Source organism: Lygodium microphyllum, chromosome 23 (genome assembly GCF_053477565.2).
Source record: "Lygodium microphyllum isolate KBCC chromosome 23, Lygodium_microphyllum_v1.1.10, whole genome shotgun sequence".
Classification (NCBI taxonomy): domain Eukaryota; kingdom Viridiplantae; phylum Streptophyta; class Polypodiopsida; order Schizaeales; family Lygodiaceae; genus Lygodium; species Lygodium microphyllum.
The window spans coordinates 31,743,973-31,766,495 of record NC_141157.1 but is presented as its reverse complement, the minus strand read 5'-3'; the positions used below and the strand labels follow the sequence as shown (position 1 = coordinate 31,766,495).

Sequence of the window (22,523 nt, the reverse complement as noted above, 5' to 3'; positions counted from 1 at the left end):
AGAACCTTGCTCTAATACCATGTAAAGAAATACCCTAACACAAACACAAACAGAAACTATACGACAAAGCACAGACTGACAAAAGAACACAGTTAGGGTTAGGGTAACTCAGAGACAATGAACATAGAAAATAAATGAAGTGAGATGATTGCTGAATATACATGCTCATGCAGCAAACACACTATACAGTGAATGAATACTAAACCTCAACTCTTGTATCTCAAGGATCAGGACAAGGGTAATGAGCTGGAGAGTGTGTCGTACTCTGAACAAATCCCGAGTCATGGCAAGGTAGCCTCTAGATGTCAAACACCAGCAAATGCAACCAAGGAAGACTAGATCTGATGCAAACAATAGTGCAAGAGAGAGAAAGACTAAAAACGCAGGTGAGGAGAGAGAAAGACTAAAAATGCAGGCTGCAGGAGAGAGAAAACAGCAAACGCAAGGAGTGGAGAGAGAAAATCTGCTGCGACAGGCTGAGGAGAGAGAAAAATAGCAGCGAAAGCATGGAGGAGAGAGAAAACTGAGTAGGCGGCAGGTGGACAGTGATCAGCAATAGTCACTCTGCTGTAAACAGCTGCAAACTGCAGGTAGAAGGCTGGAAATAGGTGTCAGACTGCAGATGACAACAAGGGACAGTCGATATTGCCCCAAAGGTGTTCATTGTTTCAGTGTTTGCAGGTTACGTGAGCTATAGGAGGCGCCATGCACAAACCAGGTGCGTCTCGTCTCTCTCTGTCTCTCTCTCTCTCTCTCTCTCTCTCTCTCTCTCTCTGTGGGCTCACATTCATGCATGCTGGAGCCTCTCTCTCTCTCTCTCTCTTTCTCTCTCTCTCGTAATGGACTCTCTTCTTTGTCTCTCTCTCTCTCTCTCTCTCTCTCTCTCGCATGCGCACCCGCACGCTCGCTCGCGTTGATTCTTGTGCACGCGCACGGATATATTTACTTATGTTTTTCTCTCTTATCTTGCTCCAGGAGCCATCACACCGAAACCAGTCAATCCCTATTGGAAGGAGTACACCAATATACTCCATATCGTCAACACTCTCGGACAAGCTGGTTTAGGTAGTCGCAGGTGGTCATGCAAATTCTGCAATTTCACATTGACCAGTACAATTACGCGTGTGGTGAAGCATTTGACGGGCATCAATTGCACAAACAACTGTAGCGCGTGCAAGAAGGTGCCAAAAGCTGTCCGAGAGAAGTTGATTGCTGAGAACTTCCCAGCAATGGGGGAAGCAGCAAAAGGCCAAGGATCCCAGAAAACACAAGACGCCTTGCACGATGCTCTTATTGGGGAGTTTGGTGATCCTCCTACATAGGTAGAGGAGAGTTTTGTGTCTCAGCCCGTTGCCTCAGAGTAGCCATCTGCTAGTAGGAAGAGGGCTTGTGTCATGCAGGAGGAGGAGGAGGAGGAGGAAGGTTCTAATGATGTGCATGTGCCTAGGCAAACCACCTTGCCTTCACGTGTGCATTCTCAGTCTTGGGTGAGAGAGCGTCAGAAGGTGGCTGAGATGGAGATTGCTCGCACTCTCATTGAGTGCAACAGTTTCAATGTCTTAAGGACTGAGCAGTGGAAGAGGATGGTTAGGGCCATTGCCCAAGTGGATGCTAGTGCTACTGATTCATGGTGTGGGTTGGATTACAAAAAAATGTGCACCATTGCACTTGACGAGCAAAAGGCCTTAATATATAAGGCATTGGCCCCAGTGAAAGCTGGCTGGCAGCAGTTTGGATGCACCATCATCTTTGATGGATGGAGTGATATACGCAGGCGGCACATCATAAATATTCTTGTCTCCTCTTGTCTTGGTACTTCTTGCGCGCTGTAGATGCAGGGAAGGCAGGAGAGAAGATCACAGGTGAGTTTATCTATGGCCATATTCGTATAGCCATCATGGAGATTGGTAAAGAGAATGTGGCCCAAGTTGTTACAGATAATGCATCCAACTGCAAGGCAATGGGAAAAATGGTGAAGGCGGAGTTCCCACACATTGTGTGGACTCCATGTGCAGCCCATTGTCTAGACTCGCTTATGGAGGACATAAGCAAACTACCTTGGGTGCAGCCCACGGTTTCAGATGCTACTAGGATAACCATATTCTTTCGAAAGAAGCATCAGGCTTTAGCCATCTTTCGTAGCCACAGTAATCTAGATATGGTGCGGCCCTCCAAGACCAGATTTGCATACATGTTTTTGGTGTTGCAAAGGCTCTTCAAGCTTAGGGATCCACTTTTGCAGACAATTGTGGACCCAAAGTGGAGGGACATGTCTCATGCACAAAAAGAGGCGACCAAAGCCATTCAAAGGCGTATCCTAGATGAGTCTTTTTGGATAGAGGTGCAGGATTTGATAGGGGCTTTGCAGCCCATGTATGTGATGCTACGAGTTACGGACATGGAGGGCTCCACATTGGGTTTGGTTTATCACCTCTTCATGCAGATGAAGAGCCATATCACAGCATGCCAAGCCTTGTCCCAGCAGCGGTAAGTACTAGATTTTGTTCTTGTACTTCTTTATGACTGCTTGCATATGCTATTTACTTATTATTAAATTTTAATGTAGGCTATGCAGTATAGCACATGCATTGGCCTTGCAATGTGTCTAAACTTTGACGTTGCTGATTTTTGCAGTCGAGATGATATCTTGACTCTTGTAGAGAGTCGGTGGAAGTTTATGAGTCGTCCCATTCATGGGATGGCTGCTTTACTCCATCCTTTCTACAAGACCCCAGGCTTGTTCCATGAGCAGCATCTCATGGAATTGAAAGACAAGTTTATCGCACGTATCTTTGACGAGGAGGAGCAGCTTCAAAAAGATGCAGAGATGTGCAGCTTCATGAATAACTTGGGACCATCATTTTCATGGGCGGTGGCATTGCGTTTGGAGGCTACTAGTCTTCCTCTCACATGGTGGCAGAGTTATGGTCGGCAAGGTCTTCCACGTTTGACTTATTTGGCTCTACGTATCCTTTCACAGGTAACTCACTCTTTGCGCTCTCTCTTTCTCTCTCTTTCACTCTCTCAAGTGTAGCAATGGCAATTATCAAGCCAATGACACCTGCAAATGCAGGATTGCTCAGTGGGTGCTTGTGAGCGCAATTGGAGTGCTTATTCTTTGATTCATACAAAGATCTGGAATCGCCTTAGTACTTCTCAATTAGAGAAGTTAGTGTATTGCAGGGCCAATATGAGGCTTGTGCACGCCTACCATGCCTTGGGGACACCCAAGCAGGTTCGAACTAGTAGCTATTTACATGTTTGAAATATTATATCTCTATATTAGTATTTAAAATTTACATTATTGTTCAATGTTAACAAATGTATACTATGTTGCCATCTTGAACAGGCTGATCCCTCACGTATAAAGCTGGTGGTTGATCCGAATCATCCGATCACAGATGAGGACCAGCATATTAGGGACGAGCAAGAGGAGATTTTGCGTATGCTTCATAGAGAGATGGAGGAGGTGGATAGCCGTGTGACGAGGTCACGCGCACGTGCTTATAGCATTCCACTACGTGAGCAAGCTGCAAATCCAGAGAGTGCTCGACGGAAAGACATTCGCAGAGGGAAGCTACCCATTCGGACTCCTCGGCGATATGCGAATGAGGCAGTTCGTCTCATTCACACTGAGGAGGAGGAGGATCTAGGTGACGCAGTCGAGGCTACAGGCCCTGTGATGGTAGAGCCAGAGTTTGACGACGATGGCAATGTCGTGGCGGATGGAGACATGCTCTCTTCAGCCTCATCATCGTCCTCTTCTGATCATGAGTTTTGCTAGAGCCTAGGCAGTGGACTGTGGGCACTAGTGACTACAGTCAGATCTAAAAATTTTGAATTTTCATATATTTTAGTTGGGTGTTTTTATTTATGACATATGTATGCTCTATTAGGAGCCATCTTGACTTGACATTTGTCACCTTGGTGGATTGTTCCTAACTTCCTTGTTAGCAATTGTACGTTGTTTGATGCAGTGTACTGTGTTATGTTTTGGCTCTTTATCATGTAGACTTCCTCAATGTTAGTTTGATAGTCTCAAATTTCAGTTTTCACTACTAAGTGTTATGTACGTGTTAAATGTTTAATGCTTAAAGGTTTCAATTGTGATGTGACATGGTCATAAGTACTAAGTAGGGAATGTATATATCTTTATGCTTAATGTACAGTGGGAAACACCCTAAAATATCCTCTTGTTTATTATTTTTTTACAAAGGTACGTATTTTTACGTACATAAAAAATTTATCCATATACAACGACGTATAGTACGTATCTATACGTGCCGTACATTACGTATGGAACCACCTTGGGTAGCAAGCTGAAAACACCTGAAACCCACATAAATGAGATGTGTCAATTGAATGGAGGGTTGCATACTTATTTATAAAAAGTTGGGTGCTCCCAAGTGGGTTTGTGCTTATGAGACACAGACACTCTCTAGGAACGCATTTCTTTTAAATAAACAAGGTTACTTCATTAATTAAGCATGTTTTGGGGCTGTTTAAGTGAAACTAATGCATTTTTAGCTCAACAGTATCAAGGTCTATGGCGACCAAGATGTACTTGTTACCCTTCTTGGTGGTTGGTGAGATTGGACCAACGAAATCCAAGCCCCACTTAGTGAATGGCCGCCACATGATGGAGATGTGAAGTGGTAAGTAGTTACTTCTCGTAGGCTTGGGTCCACATCTTTGACAAGTGTCAACGTAGTGATTACCTCCAAGATCAGAATGGGTGGATGACATAAGATCTTCAACTTCATGGGGACACACACATCTTCAAAGAATCATGTCTGGGCCTTGGCAATAAAGTTGGTCTCCACACAATTGATATGGGCGGCTCTTGAGTAGAAGATGACACTTGCGCCTTGCAGACACTTGGTGCAGAAATTAACCATGTGCCAATAAGTTTATATCTTTGTACCAAGCCAATACTAGGGCCACTTAGAAAAGTGAGCAAGTGATTCTGAAGAGCTTGTTGTCTGGAAAATTTGGGTCGAGACCTTCGAATGATGGTGTCTCTCCACTCATGACGCGACTAAGATGGTCAGCATATTATGGTATTTTCCCAAACAGATCCATAACTCAAAATCAAATTCGTGCAAAAGTAGCAACCATCTCCAAACATGACTATAAAGTTGAGATTTGTTAAGGAAATATTTTAAAGCCCGATGATTTGAAATAAGGACAAAATGGGTTTCTAAAAGATAATGTCAAAATTTCATACAAGCATAAACAATAGCCAATGCTTCTCACCGAGTTGTTGAATAATTGCGTTCAACTTTGTTTAGCAAACGACTAGCATAATAGACAGGACAATCGATGTCGGCTGAAGAATCGGGTTGTGTGAGGGCGGCTCCTATTGCTATAAGGCTTACATCTGTGTGGACATGGAAGATCTTGGCCGCTTAAGTAAGGCGTCATCTAAGATACTTGAAGGCTTCATCAACCTCAGAAGAACACTTAAAAAGGGTATGAAGGACTAAGGAGTCGAGAGAGAGGATGGGCAATGTGCGCATAAAGGTTAATGAATCAACAGTGATGTCCAATGTGACCTAGAAATGAGTGGAATGCCATGGTTGATGTTAAAATAGGCATTTTTAATACGGTGATTATTTTATCTAGATCAGGGGCGAGGCCGTTGAGTGAAACAATGTGGCCAAGCAAGGTACCCTTGGTTACAAGGAAATGATACTTGGGTTTAGTCTAAGTCCCGTTTCTCTGCATCGCTCAAATACCTTTTCAAGTTGCTAAAGATGTAACTCCAAGGTTTCAAGTGGCATTATTCCCTTGTCACCTAAGAAAACAAAAAATCATCCAAAAAGGTTCGAAGGAAATCATTAAGGAATGGCAGGAAAATTGCTGTCATGTCCTGTTGGGATGTGCTGGGTGGTGTTTTCAGCCCAAAAGCAAGCTTCTTATATTGGAATGTTCCACATTGTGGAATAGAGGTGGTCTTTGCCTGATCATCTGGATGTATGTCTAGTTGTATTTGCTTTGAAGCCATCCATGAAATTGTAGAGGGCATGACCAGCCACATCTTCTAATACTCTATCAATCTACAGTAAGGGAAAACCATTGCTGATTGTGGCCTTGTTTAATTCTCAAAAGTCCACACAAATGTAGATTTTTCCATTCTTTTCAAGAACAATTACGATAGGTGTAAGCCATTCTGAGTTCTCTATGGGGATGATAATTTTTGTGTCAAGCATTTTATCCAATTCTTGTTTTGACGTCTGATGCATATTCAGGGTAAGCTTATATGTATGAACTCATACTGGACGAACATCCTTGTGGAGTGGATTATGGTGTTGGCCATATTGAGGATGATTGCTTGGAAGATCCTTGTAGCTCCATGTAAAAATGTTAGAGGAGTGGAAAAAAGAGGTTACCTTTTCAAGATGAGAAGGAAATTCCCATAGCCATGCTGCTAGCAAAATGGGTTTGGGACTTCTAGGCTGCCAATGTTGTATTCCCATCGCATGTCTTGGAATTGTTCCAGCTCCAACGGTTGACCTTCTTCTGCTGCCTGTAAAAGAATTGCTGGATCATGGACAGGGGTATCGTCAATCTTTCATGTACCAATAGTGTCTTCAGCCAAGATGCTGGTAACTTACCATATTCAGCATGCATGTCTGCAGTTCTAGGTTCTCTGGAAGAAGGTGCGGTCAGTTTACCAGTGATCCTAATGATATGATGTTGAGAAGGTGCTTTTTGCTGCACTTAACATGTTTCAGGCAAAGGATGGCGTCCTGTGCCTTGATGGCGATCAAAGTGAAGAGTGTCTAATTCCCAAGGATCAAGTTGCCCCAAATCCAAGGAATTTTTGAGTTGGGATCCCATATGTTTGTCTAGGTAGAGGTTATCTGAATCAAGACACCCTATATTTTCTATATCAGTGCTATCCTCTGAGTGATTGTTTGCCTTATATGGAGAGTTTTCTACATTTGTGGTATTAAGCTCTAGGTTTTTAGAGATATCTTGAGAAGTCGGATGGGATGTTACTGCTAGGGCTTTATCAAAGTTTTGTAATTGTTGCTCTTTTCCATTTGGTGGAGTGGCAAGGGGAAGCTCGCTTATTTACACCATATTGCATGAAAATGCCCCTAGCCAATCTAAGAGTGCGGAGTCATCCAAGGATTGGGGGTTAGTTGGTTGAGTGGGTGTGGCAGCTTCTACATCAGCTACCACGATACAAGAAGAGTTTGGCCCTTTCTCTTATTGTAGTGGTGTTAGCCCCTTGGCATGCTAATTCATAGCTCATCCGTGTCCCAATCTTGGCATACCCTGGCTATGGGCAACCATGGGCGGCCAATAAGCAGTGGGTACGATCCCTCCATGGTTGGAGTGTCTACTACAAGGAAGGATATACAGAATTCGAGGTCTTGTATGTGCACTAGGACCCCTTCAATTAATCCCATGGGTTGCATTTCGCGAATATCTGCTACACGAATGGAAAAAGGGGTGGGTTGAGTAATTGTAAGCCCTAATGTTAAACGTGTTGTTATAGGCTTTATGTTGATTGCTGAGCCACCATCTACTATGGCCCCTTTAATAGCATGCCCTTTAATTTCAACCGAAAGTCATGGGCTATGAGAGTCAGCAATGATAAGAATGTCCAACACTAGGTGACAATTGGCACTAGTAGATATTGGGGTATTAATTGGACTAGATTGCAGACCCTTGACTTATTTGAGAATATTTTGCACATATTCTTGAATGAGAGGACTCAAAATGCAAGCTTGGGAAAGAGAGAGATGAAGCCACCTACCATTGTAAATTTCTTGGAGCAAAGCTTCACTTGGCGGCTGATATCAATCAAATTCGTGGTTTGAGGACCAAGATGCTTGTGTCTTTTTGGTTTTGGGACAATGTCGACTATAGTGGTCATGAGAACCTGGGCAAAACTAGCATGGAGGTGTTCCTTTTGGAAGGGTGCATCTACTTTGATAATATTCGTATTTTCCATACCTATAGCATAATATGGGGCTGTTAGGGGCATTGTGGGGGCCCTAGGTCTTGTGGTGGGCGGTACAGAAGAAGTGGTATATGCTGACGGAAGATGAGTGGTCAGCAAAGGAGGGTTTGTGGAGGGTGGAAAGGTGGGGTGAGATGCTAAGTAATAAGAACTATTGCCTTGCTGTAAATGGGGAACTTGTGGGGTAACTTGGTGACAAAGATAAAGGGGTGCAATTAAACTTACTGAACTTGCCTGGAGGAGTGGTTTGAGTCCCTTAAGGCAGTAACATTCACAATCTTCATGGTCCATTTTTCAACAAAAGCTACAGAATTTACGCCGAGCGCACTCACTTGGCATGTGCCCTTGTTGACAATGGGTACACCAAGGAGCGGCAGCCGTTATACTAGAAGTAGCTACACTCTTGAGTTCCTCAATCTCTTTCCTCAAGAGCTCTATTGCACATTGCTCCTCTGTTTGTGCTTTCTCCATCTTTAAGGCCTGTGACTTAATTGTGCAACAACATTAAAAGTATGCGATGATGATGGTAAGAATGTAACTGATTGTTAGGAGAGCTTGTGTGCATTCTTGATCTTTATTGTTAATTGTTGGAATTCATCCAGGCTGGCAGTGGCGTCCAAAGTTTTGTGAATCTTTTGTTGAGTGCTTAGCAAAAGTAGTCTAGTAACCCATTTCTGTACCATGAAGTCGCCAAGGTAAGTCGGGAGGTGCGCTACTAATACCTTTGCTCATGTGAGAAGATTGGGGACCCTGTCTTCATTAGTGTACTTTAGTGAGTTGAGCTCCTGGATGATGGGATCCTTGTGATTTCCCAGATGGTGAGCCTTAAGGAACTCATCTTTGAGGGATGCCCAGGTCGCAAAGTGGTTCTCCAGAAATTGGCTATACCACTCATCCGTAGCGTCCTTCAGGGTGGAGAGGAATAGTATAAGAAATGCATCTACCCTATCTACCCCTCTACTTTGACATAAACTATGGAATCGGTGGACATGTTCTTCCAGATCTTTAGTGGTCAGCCCCTTAAAGGTGAGCACCTTTATATTTATTCTTCCTAGTGCCTTATGAAGAGGCTCAGGGGCATCAGCCCCTGCCCCTGAGCTGCTGCCAGCTCCCGTGCCCGTGTTAGTCATTTTGGACTTATTTATGTTTTGCTGTGGTGCAGAACCTCTTGGAACTTGGCGTCTATTAAAAACTCCAAGAGGAGTTTTAGGAATGGAAATGGGAGTTACCTCGAAGGTTTTACCGGAGTGGGTTGTAGGCATACACTTTGGACTTCCAATGCTTAGCAAATCGCAAAGCCATGTCCCATTGTGATCGTCAAATTGTAGGGGATGGTTGTTGCATGACAGTGCACTTTTTTTTTTTTTGGTGGGGGGGGGGGGGGGGGGTGGGTGGGTTTCCTCAAGGCGGTATGCTCGCTCTGCAATCAATGCATACACCTCCGAACTCTTTGATGTTGCTCGTTATGTAAGAGGACCGAGAAAGAAGGTCTAGCGAAGAGAGGACAGTAGTGTAGGAGGAAAGGGGAGTCAGAGATCAAAGATGACTAGAGACAGAGATAGAGAAGTCTAGAGACAAAGGAGTCGGAGGCAGAGACAGAGAAGTCTAGAGATATAGGAGTTTGGAGATAGGGACAGAGAAGTCTTGGAAGAGGAGAAGCCTGAGAAGTTTGGAGACAGAGACAGAGAAGAGAAATCTGGGGAAGAGGAGAAGTCCGAGAAGTTTGGAGACAAGATAGAGAAGTCTGGGAAAGAGAAGTTTGGAGACAGAGAAGAGAAGTCTGGGGAAGAGGAGAAGTCAGAGAAGTCTGGAGATAAGACAGAGAAGTCCGAGAAGTTTGGAGACAAGATAGAGAAGTCTAGGAAAGAGCAGTCTGGAGGCAGAGGCAGAGAAGTTTGGGGAAGATGAAGTCTGGAGGCAGGGAAGGAGAAGAGAGAAGTGAAGTCTTGGATGAGAGGGAGAGAGAAAAGAAGTCTAGAGACAGGAATGAGAAAAGTAAGATAGTGATGCTGAGTGAAGAGAGAGAGAAGTACACAGAGTTTTACATTGTAAGAGCACACTTCTATTAGCATTAGATGATTGCTTGATACACTAGCTGCCTCACTCTCTTTTTATAGCTGAAATGGGGGCATGGCAAAAGATCTTCAAAAAATCTCAATATATAGAGATGGAGTGGTGAAGGTTTTCTCTAGATTGTCGCCAAAAAATCTCCAAAAAATCTCTAGGTTGGGAGCTTGCAGTCAGGTCCATGGCCAGGGCAAAAAATCCCTGGCAGGGTGATTGTTGAGATAGGTCTGGTCCACCAAGGTCCAAGAAGTCTCCTAAGAAAGTTAGTCTGGACAAAAGTCCAAAACTCTCTCTAGAAAAAACCATAAGTCACTCAAGCAAAAAGTAACCTACTAAACTACCTTGTACATGATAAAGATTGTTTCTATGCCATAAATTGAGTACAACTCGAACACTTTTTGCTATATACAAGTTTTAAGTACTACTTAAAGCTTTTTACAAAAGAGCTCAAAAGTGGTGTTCCCATGCAATGTACAATACACTATGTTTAGACAATAAACCCATCCTAAAACAGGTGTAGAAAGTGGATCCCCAGTAAAACTCCATCTTCAGTCCTAGAGAGAGAGACAGCTGGATCCAAGTCTGCTCTCTCTCAACTCTTAGGACATTGGCCCTGATGACTGAATTCAGTTTAGATTGGATGAGGGGGAGTGTAGGACAGTCCAAGCTATAGTCGAAGGATAGGAGCCGCAATCCATGTAAGCCCATCCAAGTTGCCATTTGTGAGTACCTGTTGGGTTTTCACTAACATCTACGCTCACAGAGAAGTGTCGGTGATTAGTAGGACATTGGGGCACTTTTTACTCTCAGTACGAGAGGTTTTTTCCCCTAGACTTATTGTTTTCTTTCGTATGTGCTTATGTCACACACTTACGGGCACTTATCGTGTTCGGGTGTGAACACCTCCTACAACCCTAAGGTTTAAGGGTTGTACTTTGTACTTTCAGATTACACTCTTTCAATTTATTGCATTGGGTATCATGCTTCACTCTCACACTGTCTACTGCACTTTGAGCTGAGCTTCGATCCTCTCTCCATCTCACATTTGGTATTAGAGTTGAGGCTTTGCACAGATCAGCTCTGCTCAGCTTCCAGGAGTCCTGGTTCAGTACAAATCAGCCTCCTGTCCACTTTCAGCTCTGGAGCTGCCCTGCTCCTGCTCAGTCAGTCTGTGCCCTCCTGCCAGGTCTCAAGGATGCCCCAGCCCTGTCAGCGCAGCCTGTGTCTGTGCTCTACAGCCTGCGCCCCTTCTTGCAGCTCCGTCCCTGACTAGCAACCTGTGCCAGCATCCGCCTCTGTGTGTGCCCGCCGCCACGCCCGCCTCCAGCGCTGCCTGTTTGCCTAGGAGTTCGCCAGCTCACCTGGAAATGCTGCCATCTGGTACTTAACCTGCGCCTGCGCTGCCTGTCCCCGCCTGTGCCTGTACGTACACCGCCTGCGCCTATACCTGTGCCCACATGTACTAAGCTACCTGCTACCTCGCCAGGAAGCACCGCCTGCACCTGTATCTGCACGTGGTCACGAGCATGAGTAATCCACTGATTTAGAGGTTTTTAAAAAAAAATTTACCTTTTTACTCCAAATTCATGTTTGGAAAAGGGGCAACAGGTACAACGGTCTGGATACGTATCTGGGACACAGCTGATGCAAATTTCTGGGCAAATTTATTAGAAATTTTGGGGCTTTAGAGTTTTTTGAAGACATTGACACATGTACTAGAGTCTCAGTTAGAGATAGACTATTTTGGACAATTTTGGGGCAAGAAATTTTGGGGTTTTTGAGTTTTTTGAAGACATTTGCACATATACGACAGTCTAAGTCAAAGATAGACTGCTTTGTCGCTGATTGCATTGGCAGTTCAGCGATCCATCATCCCTCACATTCATTCTGCAGCTTCTTCACAAGAAGCTTGGCTAACTTTGGAGCAGATGTTTGCTGGTAAGAATGAGACTCGCATCTCTTTCTTGAAGAAAGAGCTAGAGACATTGAAGATGGATGAGGGTGATTCTATGTAGGATCACTTGAACAAAATTTAGGACTTGCGTGAGCAACTTATGGATGTCGATGAGTACTATTTAGATGCACAGCTGATATCTACTACATTGAACTCATTACCTCCTTCGTACTTGGCTTTTCATACAGCCTTAGACCTCACCACGAGGATTGCCGCATAGCCAATTACTTTTCTTCAGTTAGTCAATTTGCTTCTAGAAGAGGAGCAAACAAGAAGAAATAATGGTGTGGATGTTATTGCCTCTGAGCAATCTTTTATGGCTAGACAAAAGGGCAAAGGCAGCCAAGTAAAGAATGCTCCGCAGAGCTATGGGACTTTAGGCGCCTCACAAGAAAGTAAAAAACAAGGGGACACGCAAGCCAAAAAGGAAAAATTCCATTATTGCAAGAAGCGAGGCCACTACATCACTGAATTTAGAAAGCGGATCGCCAAGGAGGAGTCAGGAATGCCTGTTTTTTATGCTCCTTCTACTATTACTGAGTCCATGTCCTTTGTTGCAGACAGGGACTATTGTTTTTACACACATGCAGTTATGATACTTCTTGGGCTGATCGAGAATTTAGCTCTATTAGACACTTGGTTTTTTAACAGTGGTGCTTCTAGGCACATCACATCTCGCAGAGATTTATTTGCTTTTGTTAGTGTAGCTCTAGTTGGCAATTTTGTACGGTGTGCCAACAATGCATCATACCCTGTTAGAGGCATTGGGGAGATTGTGCTCACAGCCATTGATGGCTCTATTCTCCGCCTATAGGATGCTTTGTTTGTGCTAGGTGTAAAGAAGAATCTGCTCTCTATTTTTTCTTTGGCACGTTGTGGATTGCAAGTCACATTTGATTATGACAGATGTATGGTGAGAGACAAAGAACGCATGACTTTGGTCTTGATTGGCACTTTATGACATGGGTTATATGAGTTGGATGCTCTTTCAGCTGATCAGTCAGCGTACTTGGCATCCACTCTTACTCTTGCTATGATACAGATAGAGTTATGGCATGCTCGCATGGGGCATGTGAACTTTGGTAGCTTGATGCTTTTGCAGCGTACACAGATGCCAGATGGATTACCTCTTCTGGAGAGACCTCTTGAGCACTAGTGCGAATGATGTATTAGGGGAAAAATGCATCAGTGTTTGTTTCCCCATGATGTTGCTTGCAGAGCCACAGCCAGGTTACAATTAGTGCATTCAGGTGTATGTGGCCCTATGCAGACAAAGTCATTGGGGGGATGTTACTATTTTGTGACTTTTATTGATGATTTTACTCAATTTTGCTGGGTCTACTCTTTGGTGAAAACGTCAGAAGTGTATGATGCATTCTTGGCTTTTGTTGCATTTGTTGAGAACCAATTTGGATGTAAAACAAAGACTCTCTATTCGGATAGAGGGGGGGAATATATGTCCTCTATGTTGAATTTATTTTTGAAGCAGAAGGGCATTGTTTATCCATTCACTACTGCTTATACTCCACAACAGAATGGGGTTGTAGAGAGGAAGAATGGGTCACTCATGGAGATGGCCAGATATATGCTAAAAGCGAAGAGCTTGCCACACAGTTTTTGGATGGAAGCCGTTATGTGTGCTTGCCATGTTTTGAACAGATGCCCCACCAAAGCATTAAAAAATATTACACCTTATGAGGCTTGGAATAGCCGGAAACGTTCTGTTGGACACTTCGTACCTTTGGGTGTCTTGCATATGCACACATGCCCCAGGTACTCAGAAAAAAGTTGGATAACAAGGTTATCAAATACATTTTTGTGGGATATAGTAGTGAGGGCAAAGGCTATAGACTCTATGATCTTATCTCTAAAAGGGTGTTTGTTAGTAGGGATGTACTATTTGATGAAAAATCAGAATTGTCCCTTGCTAGTTGAGACAACTCAATGTTCAACCAGCTGCTCCATTGGAAAATGCAGAAAATCAAGCATTGGCTGATCTGAATATTCAACAAAGTGCTGAAACTGAAATTCAGCAAGAGCTTATGCACAGTCAGGTGGCAAGTCAAATGCCTAGATGATATTTATAGACTATGAAAGATAGTCATCTGGATGCACCCATGGTTGGTCGTACTAGAAGGCAAGCTCGTATATATGATACTACACATACCATGGAGTTTGTTATGGTAGCAAGCACACTTGATGATGAGGAGCGTGAATGTTTTGAGGATGCACAACAAAGTATGCATTGGATGGCAGCAATGCAAGCTGAATTGGATTCTATCACCAAGAATCAAACATGGGATTTAGTGTCTTTGCCCTTTGGGAAGAAAGCCATTGGAACAAAGTGGATCTACAAGCTGAAAGGGAATGTAGATGGATTCATTGACAAATATAAGGCAAGGCTTGTAGCAAAAGGCTATGCACAGAAAAAAGGCATTAAGTATGAGGATACATTTGCTCCTAGCTCCCAAATCACGACCATCAAGTCTATGGTTGCTTTGACTGCCCATTATGGATGGACTATGCATCAGTTAGATATTAAAACTGCATTTTTACACGGGGAACTTCATGAGAAAGTGTATGTATAGCAGCCCATTGGTTTTGCAGTTGAGGGATCTAAACACTTGGTTTGCAAGCTTAAAAAGGCTTTTTATGGTTTGAAACAAGCTCCTAGAGCTTGGTATGCAAAGATAGATGCTTTTTTGCTTAGCCAAGGGTTTATAAATAGCTCATCTGAGTCTATCCTTTACGTATGTAAAGAGGGGGGATCCATGCTGATCATTTGTCTATATGTTGATGATCTTTTGCTTACAGGGATACATGCGGATCAGATTTTAGCATTCAAACAAAATTTGCAGCAAACTTTTGAAATGTCAGACTTGGGGCCTTTGCATTATTACTTGGGCATTGAGTTCATACATGATGCTAGAGGTATTGGTTTATCACAGTGAAGATACATTGGAAAACTTCTTGAGAAGTTTGGCTTACAGGATTGCAAGCCAGTCTATACACCAATGGAACCTAGACTAAAGCTATCATTACATGATGAAAGTGATTTGTTTGATATATACATATATGCTCCAACAGTTGGATGTCTTATTTACCTATGCAATACTAGGCCGGACATACAGTTTGTAGTTTCAGCCCTGAGCATATATACGCATCAGCCACACATGTCACATTGGCAAGCTGTGAAGCGTGTCTTTCGTTACTTACAGAGTACTAGATCTCTTGGATTGCTTTATGCCAAGGGGGGACCACTACAGTTTGATGCTTACAGTGGTTCTAATTGGGCTGGTGATTATGATTCACATCACTCCACTAGTGGGAATGGTTTCTTTGTTGGCTCATATTGTATATCTTGGCTTAGCAAGAAACAATCCACTGTTGCCACATCGTCATGTGAAGCTGAATGCAAGGCAGCTTTCATTACCACAGTTGAATGCGTATGGATTAGGCGCTTGCTAGCTGATGTAGATGTATTTGTTACGAAGTCTACTCCTTTGTTCACTGACAGTCAGAGTGCCATTGCAATGGTACGGAACCTAGTGTTTCATGCACGCATGAAACACATTGAGATACATTATCACTTTGGGAGAGAGAGGCTGCATGCAGGTGATATTAGCCTTGTCTATTGTCCTACCACCAATAATGTGGCAGACATCTTCACCAAAGCTCTTCCTCATGAGACAAATTTGAAGCATTTCACAATGCTTTAAATTTGATCTCCTTTGGTGGCCGATGATCCTTGTACTTTTGATCACTCTTCACTCTAGGGGGTTTTGTTGGGTTTTCACTCATGCCTACTCTCACAAAGGAATGTCGGTGATCAGTAGGACACTGGGGCACTTTTTACTCTCAGTACGAGAGGTTTTTTTCCCCTAGACTTATTGTCTTCTTTCGTATGTGCTTATGTCACACACTTACGGGCGGGCACTTATCACGTTTGGGTGTGAATACCCCCTACAACCCTAAGGTTTAAGGGTTGTACTTTGTACTTTCAGTTTACACTCTTTCAGTCTATTGCATTGGGTGCCATGCTTCACTCTCACATTGTCTACTGCACTCTAAGCTAAGCTTTAATCCTCTCTGCATCTCATAGTACCAACACTCCTCACCCACCTCTGTTAGCTATCTAGAGGAAGTCAATGCTAATGTGGGGTTTTTGTGGCACGGGAGCTCTCATATCTTGTGTAACAAAGTCATTGTTCTAAAGAGTGCCTCCACAACCATAGGTGCTACACTTGAATTTGCTTTGGTGATAGAGAGTGGAGTGGAGGGCTTACTCTTGATCATGCATGATATCATCATCGTCAATGGCCTCTCTATGTGGTCCTAGCCATCATAATGGTCTCTCTCTAGGTGGCCAATTTGGTCAACGAGTGGGCTTAATCGTTTGTGGCATAGGAAACAAACCTAAACCTTAGCTCCATACAAGAGAATAGGTGTCACAAGAGTGCCAAGCAACCATAGTTTGGTGCGAGGTTCCTGAAACTGTATGTGGGCACACTAGTTCTCAATGGCCCCTAGGGTTGTGTAGCCTCATGCCAACCACGCCTCTACTGCCTCCCTTAGTGAAAATGTTAGGCTAGAGAAAGTAACTCCTAATTATACATATTCTTGCACATGCTCCACATCTTTCCTAGACGTAAAGTGATACATAGATCAGGCTACCCATACTGTAGAAGTGTTGAACATCATAACTTTGGTTTTTCCAAGGTTCACTGTGAGATCTCTATCTTTGCAAAAGGTATATAGTGCATCCAAGTGATGTTGCAAGACCTTTGGTGAGTCCGAAATGAGTACAATATCATCAGCATATAGTAGTATCAGTATTTTAACACTCTAATCAAGCTAGTTCCAGATCCACCTCCCCCATCAATGTAGCTAGACACCTCCTCTACGTATAGTCCAAATAGTGTGGGTGAAAGCAAGCATCCTTGTTTTACTCCTATGGTGCTGTCAATCCTGTTAGACATCCCTCCAAGTGCGCGCATATGGCCTGTCACTCTCTCGTATAATGCATAGATGACCCATTGCATACCCTCTGGCACTCCCATCTCTAGCAGTCTCTGCATGAAATGTGCTTGAGGTCTTGTGTCAAATGCTTTACAGAAATCCACAAAGTGACAATAAATCCTCTTGTTTCAGGCTCATCCCTCCTCAATGATCACCCTAAGTGTGAGGAGATGATCCAATGTGGTGTATTCATGTCTAAAACCAGCCTGCCCCTATGCTCTCTTCCCTTGCATCTCAGCCCAAGTACTAACCTCATACTTGTGGTTGGATTGGGATTTTGTGAAACTAGGGGATTTTCTGAAATGTTTAGCTAATTAGATTTACCAAATGGTTGAGGATAAGAGATGGATGACTGAAAAAGCAAACAAAGTCATCTGTTCTTGGGTTTTGGGCAAGATGGCATCCATGGTCACTTGATTGCCACAGCATCCATGTCTTTATGGCAAATTACTTCCATGGTTTTGGATAATTTGATACTTGGAGAGGTGGTTGCTCCATGGATGGATATCATTCGCACCACCCCTGTTGTGCCTGCTTCATTGGCCCTTCTTTGTTCTTGTAGCTCTGTATTTTTGTAGCCTTTTGGCTCCATGAGTGTTTATTGCGTGTCTTTGGTTATGCGAGGTTGGCTAGATGGCCTGTTGTAAATATTTCAATTAATTAATTCAAACTTCTTCATGAAGAGAAAGAGAGTTGATTGACCAAGTGGGTCTAGCTCACTTGGTTAAGTTGAACGCATGGTGACGAGATGGTCTTGAGTTAAATTCCTATATCCACACAGTCATTTAGTATAGTAATTAAAAAAAAAGGGAGATCTGAATCTAGGTTAGCAGGTTGATAAAACAAATGGCTTACCGCTAGGGTAGGTACTTGATTTTCAAATCACTACTCGTTTTTAATCTTTTCAGGGGTGGGCTTTATTGATTTTCAAATCACTACTCGTTTTTAACTTCTGAGTTTCAGGGAAAGGTAGACTTGGATATAGATGCATTGGTGCAATGCATTGAGAAAATGTTGAAGCAAATATGGACAGATTGCCTTTGAGGATCACTACCTCAATGTAAATCAATGGTATGTCTGTCTGCCAGAATTTAATGCATCACAGAATCTTAGATATATGGATCATCATACTTCTCAACACTGAATGATTCAGGATATAATTTGAGAATGGTTGAAATTGTGCTCTTGGTTACATGTGTTGAAAATGTGTAGATGCAGCAGCAGTTGAGGTGAGATGGAACAGGCAAGGTTAGGAAGACGGGTGGTAAAACACAACTTTTGCACTGTTGGATCTACCATTGTAAATAACAGTAGTGGCCCCTGTCTTGCTGCTTAACTCACTAGTGAACTGCTAAATTTCTTTCACGGGTAATGTCCTGGGGCTTATGAACTTATGACTGTAGGTTTAAACTATTCAGATGTACAGTCTTCAAGTTCAATTGCATCATCTGTAAAGGATAATCCCGTTTACTCCTAGAGCTGTTGCAAAAACTTTGCACACCTGGCTATATTTCTTAGCTCCTTTCAGTGCACTAATCACATCAGCTCTACATGATCCAAGAGTCTCCTTAGAACTCTAGATGCTGACACTTTCTTGTAAAGGTCGGTGTTTTTGAAACTCCAAATGTATCTGACTACTGCACCTATCAAGTTCTCACTTCTTATTGAATTTTTGCCCATGTTGGAATCCTTTCCAAAAAAATTAGTGAGAGGTTAATCTTTAAGTTCTCATTAAACCCTGCACACTTCACCCAGCCTTTAATTTTATTCCAGAACATTTTCACTTCTGAACACTCCTAAAAAGATGTGTTCCACTGATTTGGTAGCTCTTCTGCACAAATGAACTTGGGCAGAATATTAATCTTCTTCACTAGTCCAGGGTGGTTTCATACGTTTAGTACGATATGTTCAGTACACGAATATGTACAGTATGGAATGTACAACGTACGCAAAATTTTTAAGAATAAAATACGTTGTTTCATACATTCATTAAAAAATACATATAAACTTTAATATAAAATCAGCCTACACATAAAATGTGCAACTTAAAGATAGATCATGAAGGGGCCTAGGCATTGTGGAGAAGAACGAGAAGAGGGAGAGGAAGAGGAAGAGGAAGAGGTATTTGGAAAAAGAAGAGGGTGTAATATGTATGAATGAAATTTGAAAGTGAGAGAGGGGGGGATGGATAGAGAGGAAGAGGGAGAGGGAGAGGGAGAGTAGGGCGAGTGAAGAGGATAGTGGCTTGAAAGTTGAGCTTAAGAGAGGGAGATTGATGAAGATGGAGGCTGATTTGTGTGGTGAGATGGGGGGAGGGGGACTACCCTTTTATAAGGACTGAGGTGAGGGAGAAGAGAAGAGGGAGTGTGAAATAAGAGAAGTTTGAATGTGTAACAAGCCAAAAAGAAGAGCAAATTTTCAAAAAATACACCAATGGACATTTTGTTTTGATATAGTCCAAATGCACGCAAACCATATGGTACCCGTACGAAATGAACATACGGTTCTGTGCCGTATGAAACGTACCATACACGCATGAAATGCAACCCTACACAAGTCTATCCCTTGTCGGAAACAATGTTGTGATCGGCCTCCATCTCACAAAGTTCAACCTAACAGGATCAAACATACTTGATTCTCCTCCAATTATTTAGCCCTATCAATGGGAACTTGTTTTTCCACTTCCTTTTGCCAGAGCTTTATTAAAATCTCTTGTGCAATTCCACAAATGTTTCCCACGCTGACTTGATAAAGTTGTGAGCTCGGTACTCTCAAGGTATTTTGGGGGTAAGCTAATTAGCCTCTTATTAAGTTCTTTAGAGATGAAGCCATTTGGGCAGTAGTAGTTTTGGATGGTATTGAAATCCAATCCACACAGGAATTCCAAAATTATTGAGAGAACTCAATCGGCTTAGTACCTTCTCTTTCTTCAAATAAACAATGTGAATTGAAGTGCATCCTTTGAATAGTGCCTATCAAATAATAGTGCAATTTCATTTAAAATAATACGAGGAAATCCCTAAAATTCCTTAAGCCTCCTTGAATGCTCTATCAAGGCTTTCTTCTCTCTGTCAACAATGTCTAATAGGTGGGCCTTGAAAGCATCTTAATATCTACATTCTTAATTAGAACTTGGCCATCATTATCTTTCAGCCTAACAACCATTGTTTCCTTTTACCTTTTGCATTTTAGCATTCAGAAGAAAAAGCAACTAGAGGGATTGTCTAGGACCTTTCACTTGCCTTTCCAATTTCACCATCGCAACTTGGACTTAATTTCTTTCCAAAGCCTCAAGGAAATTTTTAGTGTTTTGAAGCACTTGGATATAATATGATCATAAGGATAAAGTATGTTGGATTTAGGGTTGTAAGAATGCAAGTACATAACTTGGAGAAGAAGATGCTTGAGAGAGCATAGCTCAAATTGTATTGAGTTCTCAATAAAGAAGATTTACAAGATTGAGTATGTCCTAAAAGTAAATAGGAATATTTACAAAGCTAGGGGAAAATACCTCCTAAAGAGGGAAAAAAGTACCTCAGCAGTCCTAAGTGTGTCCACATACATCACTACCAAAATATAGTAACAAATCTCCCTTGGGGATGATGTGGTGAACGAGAGCTTATACCATGTATAGGAAAGTGCCATGCCTAGTGGACGAGATCAATCTATACATGGGAGAAAGCCCAAACTTGTGCAGAAAGCAATTTTTCACGAGGCAAAGCCTTTGTGAAAAGATTTGCAAGGTTATCTCGTGCTGGAAGCCAAGCTAATCTTTCCTACAAAATCTCTCCTTGCCATAATTATAGTACACCTCAATGTGTTTAGTACAAGCATGGAACATTGAATTCTATGCAATTGTCGATGTGCTCTGACTGTTAGTAAAGATGGTGGTGGTAGATGATTTTTCAACACCCAAGTCAACCAAGAGGCATCTAAGCCAAACACACTCAACCATAGTTGTGAAAGCTACCATGTTCTCAACTTCACAACTAGAAGTGGCCACAATGGGTTGTTTTTTGCTCAACCATAATATGCATGAGCTACCTAGCATGAAGCAAAAGCCACTTGTGAATATACAAGTATTGTAACAAATAGCCTAATCAGAATTTGAAAAAGCATGTAAATTTGGCAATAATGATCCCCCTTGGCATAAAACAACCCAAGGTACCGAGGCTTGAGTATCACTTAAGTAGCGAAAGATCCGCTTCACTACCTACCAATACTTAGTGCTAGGCTATGCATAAACTTGCTCATCTGTGAGACTGCAAACAAAATGCCAGGCCTTGTAATGCATACATAAATCAAGCATCTAACAACTTGTTGATAGAGAAATACATAAAACTCTCTTTGGCATCATGCAAGCTCAACTTCAAACATGTCTCCATAGGAGTGGCAATAGGCTTGTAGTCTTTAAGACCAAATCTTTTCAATAATGTCTCAACATACTTTCTTTGACACAAAACAATATCTCCATCACATTGCTTTAATTGAATGCCCAAATAATGGTGCAATAGATCCAAATCCAACATGTCAAAAGCTAAATTTTACTTACTCTTAAATTCAATAATGTCTCTCATTAGTATGAATGAGCAGCATGTCATAACATAAATCGCAATGATTTGAGGCACATTACCCTCATGTGTAACATATGATGTACTCTTAGTGGGACTATTTTGAAAACCATGGCTTGTCATCTTTAGTGGTTCTTATACTCACACGCACGTGCATGTGCATGCGCGCCCGTGTGCACACACGCACACACACACACATAATCTTAAATTTCAACTACAAAATCATCCATGCTGTGACCTCTTTGAAGTGCATGGTTTGCCTTGCATTGTGTTTTAGTTTGCTAGGTCATGGACTATTATTTGCAACTATCATTCATTGACTACATTGCAATTGGTGTATCTGGATCGGGCTTGTATTCTTGACTATCATTACAACACTTCTCTTTGTAGCTTGTGCATTCATGTATAAGTTGAACACATCTATCAAATTATAATCCTTTGGGTCTCGGTCATCCCATAATTCTTTCTTAATATGCATAACACTAAATGCAACTATAGAATTTGAAATGTTGCATGTTTGACTTCTTTCCTTCAACACCATATATGACTATTGTGGGTAACTTGCTCATAACGTAAACAATAAACAGTATTCTCTGTCAATAATGTTTGGGCATGCTTTTTTTATCTTGCAACCCCAAGAGTGCTTCTAATTCAAGAGATCATATATAAGACTTTGTAGTGAATGTCTAATCACATGGCATAGTAGTCTTTGGTGTAGAATCAATCACAAAGCTTATGCGGCATAGGCCCATTTCCTTTTTCCAAAAAGTGATACCAAATGAAGCAGTGGTTATAAGGATTGGCATGGAGACTCTACAATGACTGATATATCATGCTAATTTTTAGCTATAAACCATCCATATTATGGTCTTTCTAATGTGCATAGGATGTCTTACATTGCATTGAAGTCTAGTAGTATGTTAAATTGCTTCTA

At 42.2% G+C, this 22,523-nt stretch overlaps 1 protein-coding gene and 1 pseudogene across 1 annotated transcript in view; both read left to right on the top strand.

Moving 5' to 3' along the window:
• LOC148016023 (uncharacterized) overlaps positions 1-18,691 on the top strand; it is a 103,131-nt gene extending 84,440 nt beyond the window's left edge. The window contains exons 7-8 of the mRNA XM_087664126.1: positions 17,982-18,089; positions 18,231-18,691. Coding sequence (XP_087520252.1) covers positions 17,982-18,062 — 81 coding nt within the window. The 3' untranslated portion in view covers positions 18,063-18,089; positions 18,231-18,691. The remainder of the gene's footprint in view (positions 1-17,981; positions 18,090-18,230) is intronic.
• Positions 994-3,653, top strand: LOC148016024 (uncharacterized; annotated as a pseudogene).
• Positions 18,692-22,523: the final 3,832 nt, after the last annotated feature.